The 22415-nt window shown below is 39.3% G+C and overlaps 2 protein-coding genes across 18 annotated transcripts in view; one reads left to right on the top strand and one right to left on the bottom strand.

Moving 5' to 3' along the window:
• Positions 1-18544, top strand: part of LNX1 (ligand of numb-protein X 1) — a gene marked incomplete at its 5' end in the record, with an annotated part of 125926 nt that extends 107382 nt beyond the window's left edge. For 2 of the 3 annotated variants that reach the window (XM_082630676.1, XM_082630678.1), the window contains 5 exons: positions 1546-1680; positions 7751-7928; positions 9710-9941; positions 17581-17739; positions 18137-18544. In XM_082630676.1, the coding sequence (XP_082486802.1) occupies positions 1546-1680; positions 7751-7928; positions 9710-9941; positions 17581-17739; positions 18137-18272 (840 nt within the window). In that variant the 3' untranslated portion in view covers positions 18273-18544. The remainder of the gene's footprint in view (positions 1-1545; positions 1681-7750; positions 7929-9709; positions 9942-17580; positions 17740-18136) is intronic. The other variant, XM_082630677.1, reaches the window with a different exon arrangement.
• Positions 18545-18667: 123 nt separating this feature from the next.
• The window catches only part of FIP1L1 (factor interacting with PAPOLA and CPSF1), a 70036-nt gene continuing 66288 nt past the window's right edge, over positions 18668-22415 (bottom strand). For 5 of the 15 annotated variants that reach the window (XM_082630733.1, XM_082630728.1, XM_082630735.1 and 2 more), the window contains 2 exons: positions 20625-20762; positions 18668-19877 (listed from right to left, as the gene is read on the bottom strand). In XM_082630733.1, coding sequence (XP_082486859.1) covers positions 19651-19877; positions 20625-20762 — 365 coding nt within the window. In that variant the 3' untranslated portion in view covers positions 18668-19650. The remainder of the gene's footprint in view (positions 19878-20624; positions 20763-22415) is intronic. The other 10 variants (XM_082630736.1, XM_082630734.1, XM_082630730.1 and 7 more) reach the window with 8 other exon arrangements.

Below are 22415 nucleotides of genomic sequence, written 5' to 3'. Positions count from 1 at the left end.
AAGGAGAGTGAGCGAAGGACTTAGACTTTCTTTGTAGCGTTTCCTACATTTATGTGAAATGAGTCAACTCTCCTGGCCCACCATCCACCATGATGTTTACAGGAGACACTGCACTTTAGCAGGTGTTTTTAAACATTCATCTAATGTACAGCCACCCAACTGATGACCCCTAAGCTTCTTCAAGAGATGGCCGAGAAGAGACATTAATATAAGAATGTAAAGTCTTGAAGACTTGGGCTGGACAACTGTGGGGATTTGATTTATTGGGGGGTTCTTATTGCTTAAGGTTTTAAGATAAGGTCCCTGTTCTGGAGAGTGGGAGTGAGTTATGGGTCATGGGAACGAAGCTGCAGAGAGGCAGGAAGTGAATATCTCCACTCCCATTGTCTGAGCCCATGGAGAAGAGCGTGGACTTTCCATGGCCCCCTTTCACGACCTGACTTGTCCATGGTATGACAACCATGCCTGTGAAGGAAGAGGGTAGGCAGGCCGCTGTCCATCTGGGCTGTGATGCTCAGCCGTCGGGGGATGGGATGTAGAGGGGAACGCCTAGAACTTATTCCTCTCTTCTCCGCCTTCCTTGTCCTCCAACCTAGCCTTTCCTGGTTTCTAATCAAATCTAGTCATGACTTAGCCACGGTCAGCTTTTACTCAAGTGACAGGGAGGTCAGCAGACTACGTCATCTTGGACCATCAGGGAGCCTTGTTATAGATGTTTCACAGGTCCAAGGTCTAGTCTATCTGGCCTGCAGATCTGGAACTTCAGTAGTCAGCAGTTCTGGAATAATGACCCACACCCTTAGACACAAGTGAAACTCATCTGTGGCAGAGAGCCAATAGGTAAATTTATGGTGTGGAATGAACCTTCCTAATAATCAGTGCATTTGCTATTTGCAATGCTCTGTCCAAGTGTCAGGGTACATAGCAGAGAGGACTAGTCATCACAATTAGTGGCTGTCACATAAAAAAGGATCAAGGCAAAGGCGTTTAATCAGGCTGCATTACAACCTGCCGTCATCCTCAGATTTCTGAAACGCTCATCCTTTCCAATGCGCGAATGTTTGAAACTGTCAGACACGGGATTCCTCTTCCTGCAGTGGTAGTGTTGCTGCCACCAACTCCATTTCTTTTTCTTTATTGTTTACCTGTGGTCTTAGACCTTCGATCTGGGATTTGGGCTGGGCTACCACTTTACACTGTACATTCTGTTCTAGCTGGAAAGTCCTACAGACATGGCTTGTGTGCAGTGGAACCCATTCATTAAAAATAAATTAGCAATGTCCAACAGTATCTTTTCAAAGACTGTTGAATGAGTCAAACCTTCCCTAGTTTTTCCCTTGAAGCGACCTTCATTACCCGATTTAGGGATAAAGGAAATAACTCAAGTTCTCGCTAAATTACAAAGGGGGCATGGCCATGGAAAATACTAGAAATAATTTTTTTTTCATAAAAAAAGGTAAAACCAAACTCATCTTGGTAAGCCACTGGTGCTGGGTGCTTTGAATGGAAGCTCAGAGTGGCTAACACCTGTGTCTTATCACACAGGCCAGTGAAAGGCGCATTCACCTCGTCGTGTCCCGCCAGCTTCGGCAGCAGAGTCCTGACATCTTTCAGGAAGCTGGCTGGAACAGCAGCGGCAGCCGGTCCCCAGGGCCAGAGGACAGGAGCAACACTCCCAAGGTGAGGCCCAGCCAGGGTATGTCCACAGCTCCTGCAGGGAGCTCTTTCTTGGGAAGGCTGCATACCTGAACATTTTTAAGTGTCACCTCTGGACTTCATCACTTAAACACTATTTGACTTGTCTTGTAAAATGGAAAGCCCCAAATCCCATCTTCGAGAACTGGTGAGATAACAGGTGTCTTTCATCCAAGCAGGAGAGAGGAAGGTGCGTGAAAGTTTTGAAACCTGATCTTGAAAACCAGACCTCATATAGGGACCTAATTTCTAGCCTAAGCCAGATGGATGTCGTGTTTTTCCAACAGGCATTTGGTTTAAGGACTGCTCCCATTCACTTTGAAATGAAACAAGGTTTGCTTGGTTTCTAGTTTTTGAAGTTCCCAGTCTGCCTGAAAATTAATGATTCCCCTTTAGTAAGTTTGTTTTTGCAAGAAGGACCCAGGAAGATAATAAAAACACTTGAAGTTCATGTAACATTAGTTCATGAAGTTCGTGTAATAATTGGGATTGGGACAAACCAGAGAGCGTATGTCCTTACGGCGTTAAATTCCAGAAAAATTTTAAAACACTGTGGATGAAGCAGAATGCATCTCTAGGCAGAATGCCTCCTTCAGGGCAGCAAAGTGTAGCCTATCTTTAAGTGAGGTGACTCAGCACAATATGTACTTCTGTCATGGCTTTTATTAGAGGTAATACTGTAACCTCTTCATTTGGATGGGTATCTAAGCAACACAAACCTTGTTTAGTGCAAATTCAGAGTCCTATAGCCGTGGCTCGGCATCCTGTTGTGATGGCAATGAGTTTCTAGCCATCATTCCTCCTGGGACCTGGTTTCATTAAATCACTTGTCACTAAAATCTTACAGGTAGCCCATTCTTCTTGCAACAGAGATTAAGGAATGCCTACATTCTACATAAGGCTGTGTTTCAGTCTGGAATAACTCATGAGTTTGAGTTTTTGAGCAGTGGATACAGAAACAGTACTCAAATTTTTGATTTTGGAATACCTCTGCTTTATATACTGTTAACTGCACAGCCTACAAAGCTACACCACCTCTCCTTTCTCCAGCCAGTCAGACAGCCATGCCCCATAAATCCATACATTTCAGGTTTATTTACAATAAACAATCTAGAAAAACCAAGTACCTCCTGCTAAAACCTTTTATGGATAAGGACTCCCTGGTGTCTTTTTGCTAATAAATACCATTAGTGTTTAAATTAAACCAATGGTATTTATTAATGGAAAACTAGCTTATTAGCTCAATTAATTAAAGTTTTAATCTAATTATAGTTGAGTTAACTAGACCATATTCTATTCTGGTTCATTACACCACTAAGAATGCAGCTTCCGCCAGCACTGTGGGCTTTATAATCCCTTCCGCCTAACCATCATGCATCATGGAAACAGCTGGGTAATCTGATAACGTGTTTGCTGCAACCTTCTGTCATGTGTCCAGTTCCTGGAAAACATATATAACAGACTGGCCTAGTGGGAAACTGTAATTAGTTTCATTTTAATTTATAGTTCTATCTGCCTTCTGAAATGCGCACACACACACACACACACACTGGCATATTTCAAATTAAACTAAGACACATAGACATTTGATGATTTAGTTTTTTATGATCCTACTAAAGTTTTATTTAGAAAGCAACATGGCTTTTTGAAAGCAGGAGCTTAAATGATTCAAAGAAATACCAAAGAAGGCAAACCAAGATCTGTGAGACAGAGAAGTTGTTAGCCAATTGAAAAGTTAAAGAAAGACAGGCATCAAATTTAGGAGTGTGGTTACCTCTGTGGGACAGGAAAGGAAACGTGACCAGAGGAATATCACAGAGGGACTTGAGCTGCACACAGAACCTGTATTTCTGGTGCTGCATTGCAGAGTACACGGGTAGGTCATTATGTTCATCTTTATACTTTTATTATACGTCTGAAATGTTTTCTTTTAAAAATCCAAAGCAAACATTCCATAACATATTTTAAGAGCTGAATGATGAGTATTCAGGTGCCCATGATACTTTTTAATCAGTTTGAACTGTGTCATAAAAAATTATATTTTTAAACATTAGGGAATATTCTGAGGTCTCCACAGTAGGGAAGGGGGTGGGAACAGAACACGGGTGGAAAAGAAGATCTCTGTTGTATGTAGCTCTTCTTCTTTCAACCAAAGTTAGGCACCTCTGGGTGTGAAGGGTTCGGGGTGTTGAGGGATGATGACTTGGGTTTTTCTGTCCCTAACATGGATCTCTCTCTGGTGGGGAACTGAGTGGCTGTTAGAGGCACAGGACACCTTGATTTGGGGTAGCCCAGACATTCATGCTGAGCCTGTACCTGCTCAACAAAACATCCCTATGCTCAGTGCAGCAAGACTGCTTGGTGAGCACTGAGGAGGTATGATGGAAAGACTCTGTCTCCAGGGACTTGTATCTGAAAGCATAGACAGCACATCTCTGCAGCCAGGAGGACATAGCTTTCAGCATTCAAATCTTATATGTCATGTATTTTATTTGACAGCACTGAAGTTGGTTTGAGTTCTCTATTCAGTGAGACAAATTCTTTCTGGAATAGTTGGGTAATTAATTCTTTCATGTGTGTTTTTCTGACCATCACCTGAAACTTGATAGATTAATTTATATCACGTGTTTAAATGGTACCTCTAAAAGCAGAGCGGTGTACAGGGGAGAGCAAGGATTTAGGGTCAGACATCCTAGGTTTCAGCACTCAATCTTTCTCCTGCCAGTTGTGATTCATTGATCAAATTTTTTTTTTAATGGTGAGCCTCGGTTTGCCTGGCCTGACACATGGAAGTAAACAACAAATAATTTTTTCTTTTCCTAAATGAGTATCTGGCCAGTCTGTACATTATTCAGGCAATATTTATTCATGACAAAATAATTAAGGCCTCAGTAACACTCCCTATTAACTGGAGTGGCAGGAGAGAAGCCAATGGAACTTCTGGAATATTTCACAGGATATGTAATTTTGCTGCTTTCACATGAATTTAGCAACATATTTTTTAACCAAAGTATTCTCAGATAAAAGCCATATCTTCCATTTAACTGCATTTCTTTTAGCCACAGGTTTGCCGTATGTGGGCATTCTGACCCATTTTATAGATGAAGTCAGAGGAACCTGGAGTGATTACAGTGTTATGAAATCTCTCGCTTATTACTATTAGAACCCAAATAGCGCTTCCCTGGTGGCGCAGTGGTTGAGAATCTGCCTGCCAATGCAGGGGACACGGTTTGATACCTGGTCTGGGAAGATCCCACGTGCCGCCGAGCAACTAGGCCCGTGCACCACAACTACTGAGCCTGTGCGTCTGGAGCCTGTGCTCCACAACAAAAGAGGCCGTGACACTGAGGCCCGCTCACCACAACTAGAGAAAGCCCTCGCACAAAAACGAAGACCCAACACAGCCAAAAATAAATAAATTAATTAGTTAATTTAAAAAAAATTATATAGAACCTAAATAGCAACAAACGATGTTCAAACTTTCTACTAGAAAGACAATTAAATTATCGGAATTTTTTTCACCTGGGTAAACATTCTAAATACTGTATTGCTAAAACCCCGTACTAGATGAATTGTGGGAAATTAGCATTTTCACAGCGTATTGTTGAGATTATAAATGATAGAGCTGTTTCAAAGGTAGTTTATCAATATCTGTCAAAATGTTAAATGCTCAGGCTCTTTGATTTAGCAGTTATACTTCTAGGACATTAGCCTGAAGAAATATTTACACAAGTGCACAAGATATGTGTGTCTAAGGATATTCACAGTGACACTGTTTAATTTTGTGAAAGACTGTAAAAAACCCAAAAGGTCATTAATGGTGGATATGGCATATTCACACAATGAAATACTAGGCAGCTGTTCAAGAAGAGATAAAGTGTGTGTGTGTGTGTGTGCGTGTGTGTGTGTGTATTTACATAAAAAAGATGTCCTTATTTTCCAGAGCATTCCATATGTGTATAAGGCACCACCTTGAGAGATTGACTAACTACCCTTACAATACCCCAGGCCCCCTAGAAATAATGGAGTTAAGCCCTTCTTTGAGAGCACAGGGAATAAATGCCTTATGAATATCCCCAGGAACAAGCTGAAGCAGCAGGGCAGCCTGTTGGAGTCTCTGGGTTTAGAGCTTTGCCCTGAGTTGGGGGCATTTCAGAACTGCCTGCATCTCCAAGCTGGGATCTTTTGAGAGATATTTGTGGTTAAAGGAAGAGACATCCTGAATCTAATTGCTTTTTAAAAAGGAAAAGTCATGTACTAAGGACAGATCTTGAGATCCCCTCCAAGTCTACTCCTTTGCCTCAGCTGGAATGCTAGAACCACTATGTTCATACTGTTACTTGCTTGTCTTGTCTTGAAACTTTTCTCTGAAGAAAGTCCCATTTCAGTTTTACAGCCTTCATCTGACAACCAATCTCTACAGGGCACTTCAAAGTTCTAAGGTTCATATAAACACAACCGAGACCTTACAAGTACGAATTGTAACATATACCTTGCTATACTCTTAATTTCCAATTTATTATTCTATTACTATCAAAAACAATGTGGCAATTTGCAATTCATCCATCCATTTATTCGACAAACATGTACTTACCATCATCAATGTGTTAAACACAATGTTCAGGGCTAGGGATACAGTCACAGGGCATTACTGTATACAATAAGGCCATTAAAACAGACGTGGGTTATTTAAAACCATAGGAAATCATCAGATAACAAATGCACAAAAATCCTAGGCTTATCTTGCTTCATAATGAAGCATTAAAAATTGATTCTGTACATGCAAGCATTAGTTCTGTATGATGTCAACCATCAAATTTACAGAAGTTTGATTATAGTTCATTTGATTTATTGCATAGATAATATATTCACAGGGTTAAAAAAATGGGAAGTATATATTAAGTTTCTCACCCTTCCCTGATCTTCCCAGTTTCCCCCTCCACCCCCATGAAACCACTTTTTCTTCCATAATTTCTTTATGAAAATGCAAGTATCAGTACAAATTCTTATTTCCCTCCTTTTTTAAAAAAAAAAAAAAGAAAGGTAGTATACTTATATTTTGTTCTGTAGCTTGGTTATTTTTGTCAGATGTGTTTTTAAATTTTCTTTCTTTAGATAGAACTTAAGCTATGTTTTGAGCCATAGACTTCTTTGAGGTTTGATCAAGTGTTATAAGTATTTATTTGCAGTGCAAATGCCCACCTAGTCTCCTAGGTCACTGCCCAAGCAGGAAGGAGAATAACTTTTTTGAACAATATATATTGATACATATTCATTGATAAAGCAGTACCCTTGACCTACTCTTATTGCTTCAAGATAATGTTGAATGTGGCTTCAACGTTTTTAATCTAGTGTTGTTGAATCAAATCACAATTAATTTGCTCTTGAAAATTTGGTCTACGATGTGTATTGTATAATGTATATATTATGTTTTATGTAATAAAATTAAAGGCTATAACTGCACATTATTTAGGACTGCTAAAGTAAGAGTACAGTTGTCAGCTGGTGCAAACCTAGATATTGGTGAGATTTTAGAGTATAATATCTAGGAAATTCATTATTTTTCTTTGAGGATTTCTGTAATTGATTACCTGCATAAATTAAACTGGAACTATTTAATTTAAATATGGTTACATTTTAACTTAGAAAAACTTCCTGATGTTCATGCAAGACGAGAGTTTTACGAAATGTTGACTCACTATATCAGGAATAAATGAGTCACCTGAAAAATTTTGGGTGCAGTTTACTTTGTATACTTACTATTTCTCCAGTGGTCTCCAACCTATTCCTCTTCCCATTTTTTACTTCTCCCATTTGGAATATAACTTTTCTCTGAGTCAGCCTATGGAATTTGGGATAATGTAACTCTGTTGAGAGTGAGGACCAAGTGAGGAGTTCTCTGCCTCTCTCTCCCTCTCTCTCCCTCCTTCTCTCTATGTACAACCAAGAACCACCATCATATATTTATGCAATCTTGGTAGTTTTTTGTATGTAAGAAATGCAAACCCACTTATGAACAAATGTGCTATATTTGTTTTTCTGTCTGTGCCTTCAGCCCCTCCACTCTGCGGTCACTTGTCACGAGAAGGTGGTAAGTGTCCAAAAAGACCCCAGTGAATCACTCGGCATGACCGTTGCAGGGGGAGCATCACATAGGGAGTGGAATTTGCCAATCTATGTCATCAGTGTTGAGCCCGGAGGAGTCATAAGCAGAGATGGAAGAATAAAAACAGGTAAAAAGTAAAGAGACTTAAGGTACTGGGGCAGCAGAGTGTTAAAAGGAATTAGCGGCTTACTGGGTTAGGTAACTGTTTCCAGAATTAACAAGAGAATGTGAGGGTGATCTGGCCAGGGCATCTGTTACCCATTGACCGTGATTGGTTTGAGTATAGTTCCTGGACCGGGTTTCACCCCTCTTGGTTCATGTGGGTTGATGCGGGCCACCTTGCTTGCTGGTAAAGTGAGTATCTGCAAACAATGCCAAGAATTAATAGGGAAGAGCTACAGTTATGAGCAAGTTGCCTTGATTAACTGGCATAATTTGGTTCCATTCATTCTAAGTAATTCTTTGGTGGATTGATCCAGTGATGAAACTGTTCATGAATCGTTCCATTTATGGGTTGGATAGGAGAAATAATTTGATAGATTTTGATTCAGTGAATATTTATTAAGTGAAAATACCAAGCCAGGTACTTTCCCATTGATGATAAAGTAGATTCACTACTTTAATCTTATGTGACTTGGGCTCCTTGAAGTGAAGGAAAGAGATGTCCAATTTGTATCTTTGATAGTATTGTCAATTCACATGGATGGGTAGCTGATGGTTGAGCCGATATGCCCTTTCAGGGTGTTCAGATTCAAGAAATAAAATGTGAAGTTTTTGAAGTACAGTTGCTCAGCCTGAGGGGTCACAGGGGGATGGCATGTGTGAAGGGGTTCAGTCAGCCAACCTAACGGTGCTTCTCTGGGGCTCAGGATGAACTCAAGACCTTTCCCATCTTTCTCCTCCTGTCCTTTTACTCTTGCTACAGTTATTCTGTGTGAGAAAGTTGATATTCAAAGGAGGCAGAAAAACAGGAGGGAGATAAAAAGATAGGAAATGGAGGTAGGGGAGGTATGTACTTTAGTTTCTCTTTTCTTTTTCACCCAAGCACCCGGGTGGAGAACGATGAGGTCAACCACGAAGTGACTTATTAGTGAGAGAACGTGAGCAGAGGGTTATATGATAGGATGGCCCCGCACACAGTAGGGGCTTAACCAGTGGTAGCTGTCAGCACCTTTGCACTGAATAGAAACGGAACCTCTTCTTCCCACCTCTTTAGGAACACAGTTCCAGGCCCACTGTTCTTAACTGCCGCAGACTCATCTGTCCGACTCTCTCATGGGAAGCTTATTATTTATTCATTCAACCCTTATTTATTGGGTGCCTACTACATGCCTGGCTCCGTGTGGGTGCTGGGCGCTTTGGCCACATGCTCCGCCTTTGTGCTAAAAATGGGAAGAAAAGGAAAAAAAAGGAGGTTTTCTTTGATTAAATAGTGAACGTGGCTATTTTATCTCCCTTCCTTCCTTCCTTCCTCCCTCCCTCTCTTCTTTCCTTCCTTCCTTCCTCCCTCCCTCTCTTTCCTTCCTCCCTCCTCCCTCTCTTCTTTCCTTCCTTCCTCCCTCCCTCTTCTTTCCTTCCTTCCTCCCTCTCTTCCTTCCTTCCTCCCTCCCTCCCTCTCTTTCCTTCCTTCCTTCCTCCCTCCCTCTCTTCCTTTTTAAGGCAAGAGCCAAATACCAATAGGTGTGCTTTAGAATCCCCCCCCCACATGATTTACCAGCGCCTTGGCACATGCGCACCGCTCGCTATTTGAGGTGTGAATGAGGTGTGAAAACCCAGCCGCATGTTGACGGGAGGCTAAGGAAGTGCCCCTTACCCTCCCCACGTACCCGCATCCCAGTCAGTCCCTGCCCCTTTGCCTTTCCAGTTTGCACTCTTACTAAGAATGGCTTCTGCTTCTCCGGTCACTAGGTGACGTTCTGTTGAATGTGAACGGGATTGAACTAACAGAGGTCAGCCGGAGCGAGGCGGTTGCTTTATTGAAAAGCACATCCTCCTCGGTGGTACTTAAAGCTTTGGAAGTCAGAGAATGCGAGCCCCAGGAAGAAGGCAGCAGCCCAGCAGCGCTGGACTCCAACCACAAAGACACGGCCCCACCTGGCAACCGGTCCCCATCCTGGGTCATGTGGCTGGAATTACCACGGTGAGTCCCAGCGTGACGTCCTTGGGGAGGTGTGGGAGGAAACGATGATAGTTTTTAGACCACTGTTTCACTCTCTTGGGCTGATTCAGGGCACTGACATGTTAATGAGACTCAGGCTTGGTTGCGGGTCTATTTGAAAGAATTTGTGTTCCCTTTTGTAACTGAAACTGCAGTAATTCTTGGGCAGGGACGAAAGCCTGGATGTGGAAACACTGGCCTTCACGGCGAGGAGCTCGTAGGGCTGCCACGTTTGATTGTGTGCGTTGTATGTGCGTCAGGAAGCTCAGTCGACAGAGAGAGAGCGCTGTTTTCACACACTCTGGAGCAGGGCAAGGTCACCTTTTCTCAATTGGCTAGTGGCGGGCCTAGGAACTTGCATGGAGGTAAAACCCATCTGTGGCTTCACCTCTCCAGCTCTCCGGTGGCCCCAGCTAAACCCAGAGCAACGTAGCAGCACATTTTGCCTTTGCCCAGATGTTGGGTCCTGTGTTGATTGAGGGCCTATCTCAGATCACCTCTCCCTTGTTCCTACTCTTGAAAAGTCCTCCTGTAAACCTTCAGGAAGCAACTAGTTTGTCATCTCAGTGAGATGTAACTAGAGCCTTAGAGGGGAGCCAGATAAATGTTTCGGAAAGTTCAGGAAAGGATTTGAAGGCAGCCTTGCTAAATGGCTAGATACAGAAATCAAATATTCGAAGGACGGATAAATTGGTGTTTGCTCACCTGCATCAGAGCATAAACTCTTGGCCTTCAAAGGATTGCCTTAATAATTCCAAATGCATGACTTAAATGTTAAACATTAGAGTCACTGATGATGATATGCTGGCAGAGGATTAAATGAATGAAAGTAGGATGTTTGGTTTTAGTACATTTTTCTCGAGGGTGGAGATAGGTTGGTCTCTCTCTCTCTCTCTCTCTCTCTCTCTTTTAATTTTAAATGAGGTTTTAGAAAACATCCCTACCTCAAATCCACACTGAGATTCCCTTTTTAGCCTTCACTAGTTGATAAAATATTTTTTAAACGAGTACATTTTAAGTTAAAAACTGAGCATTGAGTTTAAAAAATGTTTTAATTTTTTTAAAAAATTTTCTTCCTGGGTGGAAGAGAATGTTACTTTAACTAAAATCATATGAAAAAAAAATTTCTAAAACTTCAATCTATTAAAATGGATCATTTAAAAAATATTTTTGTGCTTGAAAGCTACTTGTCTTATAAAACAGAGTTCCTTGCCGTTCATTCATGTAAAGACAGAACAAATGTGAGATGTGTTTTACTTCACGTACAACCAAGTGAATGGCTTTCTCTCCCTCTACATTTGCCCTTGACTTTGGGCACAGCACTTCCCTGCTCTTATCAGAAGTCCAATCTGGATTTTGCTCATTTCCTTTAGAAGAAGAGAAAGTGTGAAGCCAGCAAAGACAACACTGGTTTGCAGTCCCCCTGGCAATTTTTACTTGCCTTCATCCCCTCCTCTCCTCGTAGTAATAAGCACAGTGAACATTCAGAGGGCACCAAAGGGTAGAGAGAGAGTGAAAGGGAGTCTTCCACCCTTGGCCCCTCAGATCTGCTCAACAGAGGTCACAGTTACCAATGACTTGTGTAATTTCCCAGGGAGTGTCTATGTCAGAGGTTGGTAAACTTTTTCTGAAAAGGGCCAGAGAGTGCAGATTTGGAGGGTCATGCTGTCTCTGTTGCCGCTATTCATTTCTGCTGTTGTGGTGTGAAAGCAACCATAGACAGTCAGTACATAGATGAATGGGCATGCCTGTTTATTTATAAAATTGGGTGTTGGGCTGGGCTGTAGTTTGCTGACCCCTAGTCTAGGTATATATGTACACACACACATACAGTGGTAACATATACACTATGATGTACAACAATTTTTTTAAATCTAAGAATATACTTTGGGTATCATTTCACATCAGTACACATCAAGCTGCCTCATTCTTTTCTATGGCCGATAGTATTCTCTTGTATAGAAGTACCATATTGATTCAGCCAGTCCTCTTGGTAGTGGACACTTGGGTTGTTTTCATCTTTCATAAGCAATGTTGCAAAAAGAATTCATAAGGAAGGTATGGTGATGCTCATTGCACTGTTGTTGTGTCCACTACCAATAGGAACTAGTTAAAGAAATCATGCTATATCTGTACAACCCTGTGATAGGTTACCTGGTTATAAAACTATCTGATCACCTCTTTTTGGATTTCATAGGCATTGCATCACTGACTTGCACTGAGTGGTGATGTGGAGAAGTGAGGTCTGTCTCATTTCTTTCCTTCTCTACGTGGCTTGGTCTTTCTACCTAACATTCAAGATAAATGTCTGTTATTTGGCGTCTTCTTTTCAGGGAGTCCAGATATGTATTTGTTACCTCTTTTTGTTTTATATCTTTCATTTTCTCTTGAATCCTTTTCAATTCTGTTTACTTTCATTCTGCTTTCTTTGCTTGTTTTGATCTGTCCTTCATAACCCTTACTGTGTTTTCAGTAGTACATCTTTGCCTTTGTAGTCACTTTCATTTCTGTGTTCTTATTTTTCCCTTCCACGTCTTTCTTCTCAGCCCATTTCTTCTCCTCTTGTCTTATATCTCCCCTTGAAATCTTATATCTCTGCCTTGATCTCTTTTACAGAGCCATTGTTTCAGAAGTATTTTAAATTCACAGTAACAGGGTTGGTTATAAATTTCCTTTTCTCTAGCAGCATTTCATTTCTGTGGTAGCATTTTTCTGGTGAGTGGTTTTTGTCTGTTACTGTTTTTACTGTTACTCTCCGCCTTTTCTTTTATAATGTGTCTCTGGTTCATTTTTAAACCTTTGAGCTAAATTTTTCTTGGAGTGGCTGTTTGCTGGAGGTTTATAAAAAAAGGAAGGAACCAGGGCCATCTTGCAGGTTGGCATTTCTGATCTTGACTGCATAGAGCCCCAAAGGTGCCAGGTTCTCCCTCACTGATGCAATACCATGGGCATAAATGTCTCTAGTCATTTGGCATTAGTGATGTCCTAAGAGTTTCAGGCCTTAGCAAAAGTTACTTACCTGCCGGAACCACTAGAGATTTAGGCTGCAAATAGTTTTTTTTTTTGGTTTTTTTTTTTTTTAATTCACAAAGGAGACATTTCCCTCCAAGTTATACATTTACCCAGTCAAACCTTTTCCCCTTTTGCTTAACAGATTTTGAGGGAAAACTATTTGCCCTAAAGTAGGATCCAGCCACTTACCTAAGATTCCCTACTGGTGAAGAAAAGTGATATGTCAGCAGGTCTGGAAACAATCTCTTTTCTAGGACATTGTGATCATGTCCTTAAGTGCAGTCCAACACGTAGAATGAATGTATATGAAGAGGGTGCCATTAGTATGCTGAACCAGTGGGTGTCAGATATAATAAATAGTAGCAGAGAGTAAAAGTAGGTTATTAAGGACAATGCAAATATGTCTCACCCTTATCAGGGTGCCTTTTGTACACCCCTGGGCAGTAGCTCCAGACATGGGCTCTAAGCTATACAAATTATCAGATGCCATTCACTTGGAGGGGATTCAGAAAACACTGAAGACCTTCTGCTTTATTCACTGTTGGCTCTCAGGGCCCACACTCCACATCTGGAAGTCTTTGAAAACATGCTCTCATCTGGACTAGTATGATAGTGATACTCATTAACTCATTTCTTCTCTTGCCTAAGTATGTAAACTTTCACTTTCCTGAACTAATAAAGCATTTTGATGAGGATTGTCTGTATTGAAGAGCAAGGAGGCAAATATCATGTTGTTTTTTTTTTAAGTCAAAAACTTTTACATTTTAACTATAGGACAGGGACAGTGTCAAGTACATCCAAACCCAGAATAGAAATAACAACTGCAACACAGGCACTCTGCTAAGAGCTTTACATGTTCTTTGCATTTTTCACTCATTTAAAGCTCACCTCAGTCCTATGATCTAGGTACTAATATTATCCCCACTTTAAAGATAGGAGACTGAAGCACAGAGTGGTTAAGTAACTTGTCCAAGGTAACATGCTAGTTAATATGCAGAACTGGGATTTGAACCAGGCTGCCTGGTTGGGATCTTAACCACTATGCAATGTTTGGTGAGCATCCTTTAGGAGGATGTGAAGCCTATATTTAGCTTTTATAATTTGAGTCTTAACCGTTTCTCTCTTTACCGTAAACAAGTTCTGCAGGAGTGTAAATGCCTCAGATCTCTGTCATTCAGTGGATGTGTCATGCACCCAGCAGCGTATTTTTCTTCATTGCTTAGCCTCTTAGGCCTCAATTTTCTTCCCATTCTCCTCCCCACCTCCCACCATTACCTTCCCTGTGTGATGTTTGCTAATAAGTAACAGTCAATCAGGAATCAAATGAGTAACTCCTGGCGAAGTCATTTAAGGAGCAAAATTAATCTTTTATAATTGCCCCAAACTCACCTATATTTATGGTGGGATATGAATGCACTTTTAATGTGTTTGTTGTAATAGTGGGTGGAGCCGCCACAGGGATACCTAGTGTCTCTGTAGGTCTTTAAGTGGCTCTGCTTAGCAGGCATTTGTTGAATGAAATAATCAATAGAGTAGGTTCTAGGAATGGCCCTCATGGACTTCGTAATACAGTAAGCAACATGTCATAGTAAATTATTAAAAATTATGAATTAAAGAAGTTATAATTAAAATATTATGTAGGCACAGGGTGCTTTGGGAACCTAGAAAATACATTGGAGTGAATGGTGGTATGTTTCATCTAGCTGGAGGATATAACCAAACTAGGAGAGTTAAGAGTATCAGTTACTTTTCACAATCATGCTATGTAACAAACTAGCTACAAAACCTCAGTAGCAGAAAGTGAAAGTCAAAGACGGAAGATGGAAGTGAGGCTGCCCACATCTGGAGCGTGCAGGCCAAGCCTGCAGAGCCCTGGGCCCCCAGTGAGCGGCCCCTCTGATGTGCAGAATGCCCGTTCTGCAGGGAACATCAGACACAGATCAGCTTCAGCTGATCCAGGCCAGGCATGATTGATCTTGGCTGGCTCCCTCATGCATTTGCAGTCCTTTCTGGGTCGTTTAGGTGGCTCTGCTAATCTTGGCTGGCCGTGCTCCTGTGTCTAGATTTGGCTGGCTCTGGCCAACATCCCACTGATGATCTTATGGCTGAATCCAGAATTGGAGGGGGGCACCACAGAATTATACAATAAGTGGCACGGATGATACCAGGGAAGGGTGATGACTTGGGGCCATTAATGTAATTATTTTACACAGTAAGGAAGAATGAGGAGTTATTAGTTGTTTTGGACTTGTTGAGGTTGAGATACCAGTGGAACATCAAGTTTGATAAACATGTCTACAGCAGCAATTCCCAAAGTTTTTTTTCAAGACCCCTACAGTTATTTGGAGTATTGATGATCCCCAAGAGCTTTTGCTTATATAGGTTATACCTATTAATATTTTACCTTATTATAAATTAATCTGAATCATTTTATTATATCATTTAAAATAATCCATTATATTATTAACATAAATAACATCTTTTATAAGAAGCAGTATTTTAAAAAATTACAAGAGTGGCAGTGTATGTTTTTTGCAAACCTCTTTAATGTTTGGCTTAATACAAGATAACTCTGGACTCTCATATCTACTTCTGCATCTAGTGTTGTGCCAGATCACCTATCACATGTCCTCTGGAAAATGTCACCACATGCTTGTAAGAAAATGAGAATGACTCATTAATGTTATGTTGAAATTTTTGTATTGGTAACATAAAAATTTTAGATGATTATTTTTATAGCTTGTCCACATGGAATAAAATATCAAGAGTCAAGGTCCAAAGTGATAATTAATGAAAAAACCCAATGGTCAAAAGGGTGAGAAATACTTAAGTTTCAAGTATTGCTCCATGTACCCATTTATATGTTTTAAAGAACGTTAAGACATATTTAATCATAACCTTGGGTAAGAAGCACCGACCAGCTCTCCTCCGGACATTGGGCATAGGTGGGAACATAATGCTCTAGTGTCTGGGGAACAATTACCTGCTTTGAACATGAGCAGTCAGTGAGCCACTGTGTAAATGTGGTATCAAACACACCACAACTCCTACAGGATGAATTTACTAACATCAAGTATTACTGTGAAATACAGCAAATGAGTACTTTATAATAAAAATATGGTTATGTTTCATTTAATGAATTCATATTTTTCAGCAATTTCAGCGAAATTATTATAAATGATATATATGTATGACAACAGATACAAAATTGAGTTGAATTTTAGGACTACATTTTAAAGTTACCCACCAGACAAACCCAAAGCTTGTTTTACTTCAAATGGGAGTCAAAATGCCATGAAAAAAGTCATATTACATTGATTAGCAAGGTCAGTAACAAATGTAATGACCAACTTCATCACCAGAACATTTCTCAAGAGACTTTTTATTGGTTTTTAAAAAAAAAATTAGTATTTCAAGGTACAGTTTATAAACAAAATCACCAAATCTTGACTTTTACCAACATGAAAATGCTAATTCTCTTTCAAACCAGTTCCTGGACTGGGGTATTTTGGAGTCAAATCCAGCTCCTGACATACCCCTGTCATAACTGTAACAGTTTTGTACTTAGCCTGCACCTATGTTAACACTGATCCAACTGCCACTGAATAATAAAAGGAACAGCTTCCTCAATCAGTTTCTATTTTAGCTGAGGGTTCTACCCATTTACAAAAGACCTGTGGTCTTTCTCCCATTCCTGTTATAACTTGCGATTCAGTTTACCGCCAGTTTTTTCTCCTTCAGTATGAATCATTCTTACAATCTTTAAATGTACCTCAATCTCCATTCACTATATTATGCTGCCTGCATTCTTCTCTATAACCTATCAAACATGTAAAACTATGTATAAACTGGTATCTTTCAAAAGTCAGAACTTCAGTGAATTAATTAGGGTTACATTTTTCACTGAGATATTAACCATTTATTCAAAGAATTTTTCCCTCATTAAAAATTATTTACATCCATAAGGAAATAAAAATATATCTGTAAGTATGCTTGAATGTGGTTCATCAGTAAAGATTTAGGCATAACTAACTTTTTAATATAAGTTGAGAAATTAAACCTTTAAGTCAGAAATCTTTAAGCCAGAAATGATTCTTTTCCAGTAGACATATAAACAGAACATAATAGATGGTGTCTCTTTTAAAAGGGTGGTTAGCTCTGGAAAAGAGAAGTTCAATTAGAAAAATCCAGCTAGGGCTTCCCTGCTGGCGCAGCGTTTGAGAGTCCGCCTGCCGATGCAGGGGACACGGGTTCGTGCCCCGGTCCGGGAAGATCCCACATGCGGAGTGGCTGGGCACGTGAGCCATGGCCGCTGAGCCTGCGCGTCCGGAGCCTGTGCTCCGCAACGGGAGAGGCCACAACAGTGAGAGGCCCACGTACCGCAAAAAAAAAAAAAAAAAAAAAAAAAAAAAAAAAAAAAAAAAAAAAGAAAGAAAAAGCCAGCTAAAAGCACAAAGGTGACTGGGCTATGACACAATTTTGAATGAGACCCATCCAGTGCTATTAAGCCTTAAAAAAATGCCAATAAAGGGAATGGGAGATGAATCACAGTAATTACTATGAGTTCGAATTAACTGTATTTATTTACATTGATTTCATTCTATTTCAGGTACCTGTACAACTGTAAAGATGTTATACTGCGAAGAAACACAGCTGGAAGTCTGGGCTTCTGCATTGTAGGAGGTTATGAAGAATACAACGGGAACAAACCTTTTTTTATCAAATCCATTGTTGAAGGAACACCAGCATACAACGATGGAAGAATCAGGTAATAATAATGACTACTTAACAAAAAATTTATATCCAAAGATTGTGTTTTTATACATGCAAAAAGCCTGGCCCCATTTGAAATAAGGCACCTATTATATCTTTTTTCATTGGTAAGAAATATAAAACATTTATGCAGCATTCCATTTCTAAGAAATCCAAAATGATTTGTTACTCTTGGTCCCATACAACAACTTCCTATACTTTTAGCATTCTTTCTAAAACAAGCTGAACGATAGAATTTGAAGAATTTAAGTGAGGAAGAACCTTAATTAGAAGTATTGATAATATAATTAAAACTGACAGATGGAGCAAAAACTAGGACCACCAAAAAAACTTGCATTAACTTCAGCTGTGGCTCAAAATGTTAATCATGTACCTTATTTTATTTTTTTTAGATGTGGTGATATTCTTCTTGCTGTCAATGGCAGAAGTACATCAGGAATGATACATGCTTGCTTGGCAAGGATGCTAAAAGAACTTAAAGGAAAAATTACTCTCACCATTGCTTCTTGGCCTGGAACTTTTTTATAGAATCAATGATGGGTCATAGAAAAACAGGAAATCACAAACAAGCTAAGTTGAAACAATGTATTTATCTTATCAATTTTTGTATTTGAAGGCTACAATGTAAAAATATAAACTTTAATGTCAGGAAAAGTAGGATCTAATGAAAAGCCAGTTACACCTCAGAAAATATAATTCACAAAATATAAACATTACTAATAGTTTTTATTCAGTGTGGAGCATTTCTCATAACTTTAAGTTTATATTTTTCTATCAATAAAAAGCTCTTAAACAGCTGACATGGTTTGTATGCCCCCACTGAATTCAAATCATACAGTTAAATTAAAATCTGGTATATGCTGAGGTCTGCAAAGGGTACATTATGGGCATTTTAAAAACAATTTCCAGACAGAGGATTTAAAAAGTGCATTGCTGAAAAATGTTCATGAAATGAGAAATAAATATTTTTCAAAAATTATACAGCTGTCTTTTAGTATGTGATACGAAGTTCATTTCTATTATCACTATTTAAAAGTTCTTGGTAATTCATTCTTTCAAAACCATGTTGCTACCATCACTGACAAGTATCTTCTAAGGGCTATCCCTAAAAATGTTCACAGAATTATATAAACTTGTATTTTCTTAAATGTAATGGGAAATGACTAATCTAAAGCTCTTATTTATTTTTATTCACAGTATAGCTAGTAATTGTATACAAACTCTACGTGCTGCTCAACCAATGAGCCTTGGAAGAACCATCAAGAAAGGCCAAACCAGCTTGACCTAGCTCATAAAAGATGGCGGTGAGGCAATTCAAATTTGTGTCACAGTGACGAGTATTTGTCCATGTGCCTGCCAGAAACTACATTTAGGGCAAGTTATTTCAGAGGTCACCCAAATGCCATTAGATTTTATTACTTTGGATAGAAAAGTTCCCCTTTAGTTTCACCATGAACCCAAATTTAGAACACTGAAAACCTGCTATCAATCAAAAAGTTGCAGTATCAAAACTGTATGAGTTCTTTAATATGCATAGCAACAGTGCCACAGCAGTGATGATAAAAGACTAGTTTTAATCTCAAGACTCAGAGGTGCATTTTGATGCATTTTTGCAGTGCAACTTCTTAAGAGACTGGTATTTGATTAACTAACTCAAGGAAACTGGCCAAGAGGGAACCTTGACCTTTATCAATCAGCTATTATGTACACAGCTAAACATAGCTCTTTAAATTCCCTGCTGAGTGACTCATTCACATTACTTTCTTCGATACAAAGTCATTACTTTTTATTTTTTTAAATATTACAAGACAAAGATTTTTAACTTAACATGAAAAATTCACTCTTTTATTTTAGAAGAAAAAAGTTAACTTTTCATACTAACAGAACAAGATTAAAGGCAAATTTCTTAAACATTATCCAGAAAAATAAGAAGATTTATAGTATCTATTTCTGGCACTACTGTACACAAAAGGCCATAACCATGCCTATTCTGCAGGTGTAGCTTCGGTGCTTTCCTGTTCAGGGGCAGGCTCGCTGCCAGCTTCTTTTCCTTCTTTGCTTCTTTTAGATTTTTTGTGCTTGTGTCTCCTATGACTGTCTCCTTCTTCACTTTCATGGCGACGTCTACTATTACTAAAGAAAAAAGAAAGGTGTATTCTTAAAAATGTTTAAGTAGTGACAGATCAACCTACTTTAGGTAAATTCTTGGTATAACAGTGGGTTTTAAATAATACTTTCTTTTTCTCAAACACATTTTGGGGAGTAATCATTTTTTATGTGACTTTTATGCTGAGATTATATTTACATTTAATGCTCACCTTCACTGATATTTTCCTAGAACCCTAAGAACCATAAACATTAGATTATGAGACCGACGCACCGCCCACTGTGCCAAGAGGGCCACTAGGGCCCATATACTTCATTCTAAAAGACTAATTACAAATTAGAAACTGAAGCACTAGATCAAAACAGGAAATATTTCCTAGAGTTGATTTTAGGCAAACAATAGGCATTAAAATTTAATGCTGATTTTTTTTTTGGTGGGGGGGCTACAAGGCCCTGAATTTTCTTTGATTAAAATGAACATCAGTTTGTTTAATAACATTTACTACTAAAAACTGATTCATATGACAAATTCCCCCCCCAAAATAATGTAGTAAGTCTAATTCTCATTTTTTATTCCATGCTTATTTTGGCTTATGGGAATTATAATCTGGTTAGATTTCAATATCTTTGTTGAAACCTATAAGGAACCAACTATAGTCTTCCAATTAGGAACACATATATGCTCTAGTGGTTACTTAGAAATGTTTGCTTTTACTTCCTGAAGTCCAATCAATTTCTCTTGGCTTCAAAATGATTCACTATTAAAGAGCAAACCTTCGAGAGGACTTGTGTCTGGTTTCCTCTTTCTCTCTGTGTCGTCTTTCTCTGTGTCGTTCTTCTTTCTCCCGACTTGCTCTGTGGCGCTCATAGCCTCTTTCTGCATACTCCCTGTATCTGTATCGTTCTTCATCACTGAAATCACAATAGAAACAAGTTTTCTTGACAACTGGATTGTTGATTCTGAATGACTTCAAGCTACAAAAGACGTGACCTGAGTCCAAACCAGAAGTCCCAATGTTAGCATCTTACACAGAATAGGTGCAAAGTATATATTTGTTGAACTGAGAGGAAAACAATGCTGTTCCCAAATTAGTACTAGATCTAATAATACAAGAATAAAAAATATGTAATAATTACACATTATGTTAAAGGGCCAAGTTCTGTGCTTTCAGAGTTGTTATAGGGTAGAAATTTTATATAAATGCTGTTTTTCTTCAAAATTTGGGAGCTGTAGCTGATTTAAATTTTAATCAGCAGCTTCATTTTACTTTTTAGAATTAAAAGCATGTTTGTATATTTCAGATTTCCAACCAAAATTCTTATGATATTTATAAAATCTTAGGCACACAGTTAAGATTCTAAAAATATATTAAAAATATTTGGCTTGGGGCTTCCCTGGTGGCGCAGTGGTTGAGAGTCCGCCTGCCGATGCAGGGGACACGGGTTCGTGCCTCAGTCTGGGAAGATCCCACATGCCGCGGAGCGGCTGGGCCCATGAGCCATGGCCACTGCGCCTGCGTGTCCGGAGCCTGTGCTCTGCAACGGGAGAGGCCACAACAGTGAGAGACCCGCGTACCGCCAAAAAAAAAAAAAAAATATTTGGCTTATGACAACATAGTGGAAAGTAGATAAAGGTTCTTAAGCTTTTGAATCACATAAAGTATATATTCATCTAATGAAGTGGTATAAACATTAAGAACAGAGTGACATCAAAGCAACTTCCATTTTCCAGTGAAAATTAGAAAGCAGGCAATTGTAAACTGTCATATATTGGCATTCTTAGTAGATGTGCAAATTTATGAATACAGGCATACCTCAATGATATGAACCGTAGGTTCAGTTTCAGACCAATACAATAAAGTAAATATCACAATAAAGCAAGCCCACGAATTTTCGATTTCACAATGCATATAAAAGTTTACACTATACTGTAGTCTGTTAAGTGTGCAATAGCATTATGTCTAAAAAAAATCAATGTACATGCTTAATTAAGAATACTTTATTGCTAAAACATGCTAACCATCACCTGCGTCTTCAGCAAGTCATAACGTTTTACTGGTGGAGGGTTTGAAATATTGTGAGAATTACCAAAATGTGACAAAGAAACACGAAGTGAGCAAATCCTGTTCGAAAAGTGGCGCTGATAATAAAGTATTATACAAAAGACTGAAAAAAAAAAAAGCAACTTCCACAATAACCACACAAAATGCAGGCAGAAAATTGCCTATGGACATACTTGAATTCTGACATCCCAATAACTTAACACTATCTGTGTGGTGAGGAAGGTGGGGTTGGGGGTGGAGGGGGGAGGAGGAAGCTGGAGGGGAGGGGACCATGGGAACAACTTCAAATCCATATTAAGCTCTGCCTCCATTTTCTGATTTTGGAGAGAATGGACTAGTGAAACTGGGACAGACGGTAGTCATCTTTACCTCCTTAGACCTGTCTCTCCATGTCCTTTCGTGAAAATGGAGACATACTTCTGTTTTTCTCTTAATCCTTCAAGTCTATTTTTTCTTTTTGTTCAGCATAGAAGTCAACATTTTCTACACCCTAATGTCAGTA

This window comes from Mesoplodon mirus (genome assembly GCF_964341445.2).
Source record: "Mesoplodon mirus genome assembly, chromosome: 2".
NCBI classification, from domain to species: Eukaryota; Metazoa; Chordata; class Mammalia; order Artiodactyla; family Ziphiidae; genus Mesoplodon; species Mesoplodon mirus.
Note: the sequence above shows the minus strand (reverse complement) of the source record. Positions and strands in the feature narration are given on the sequence as shown.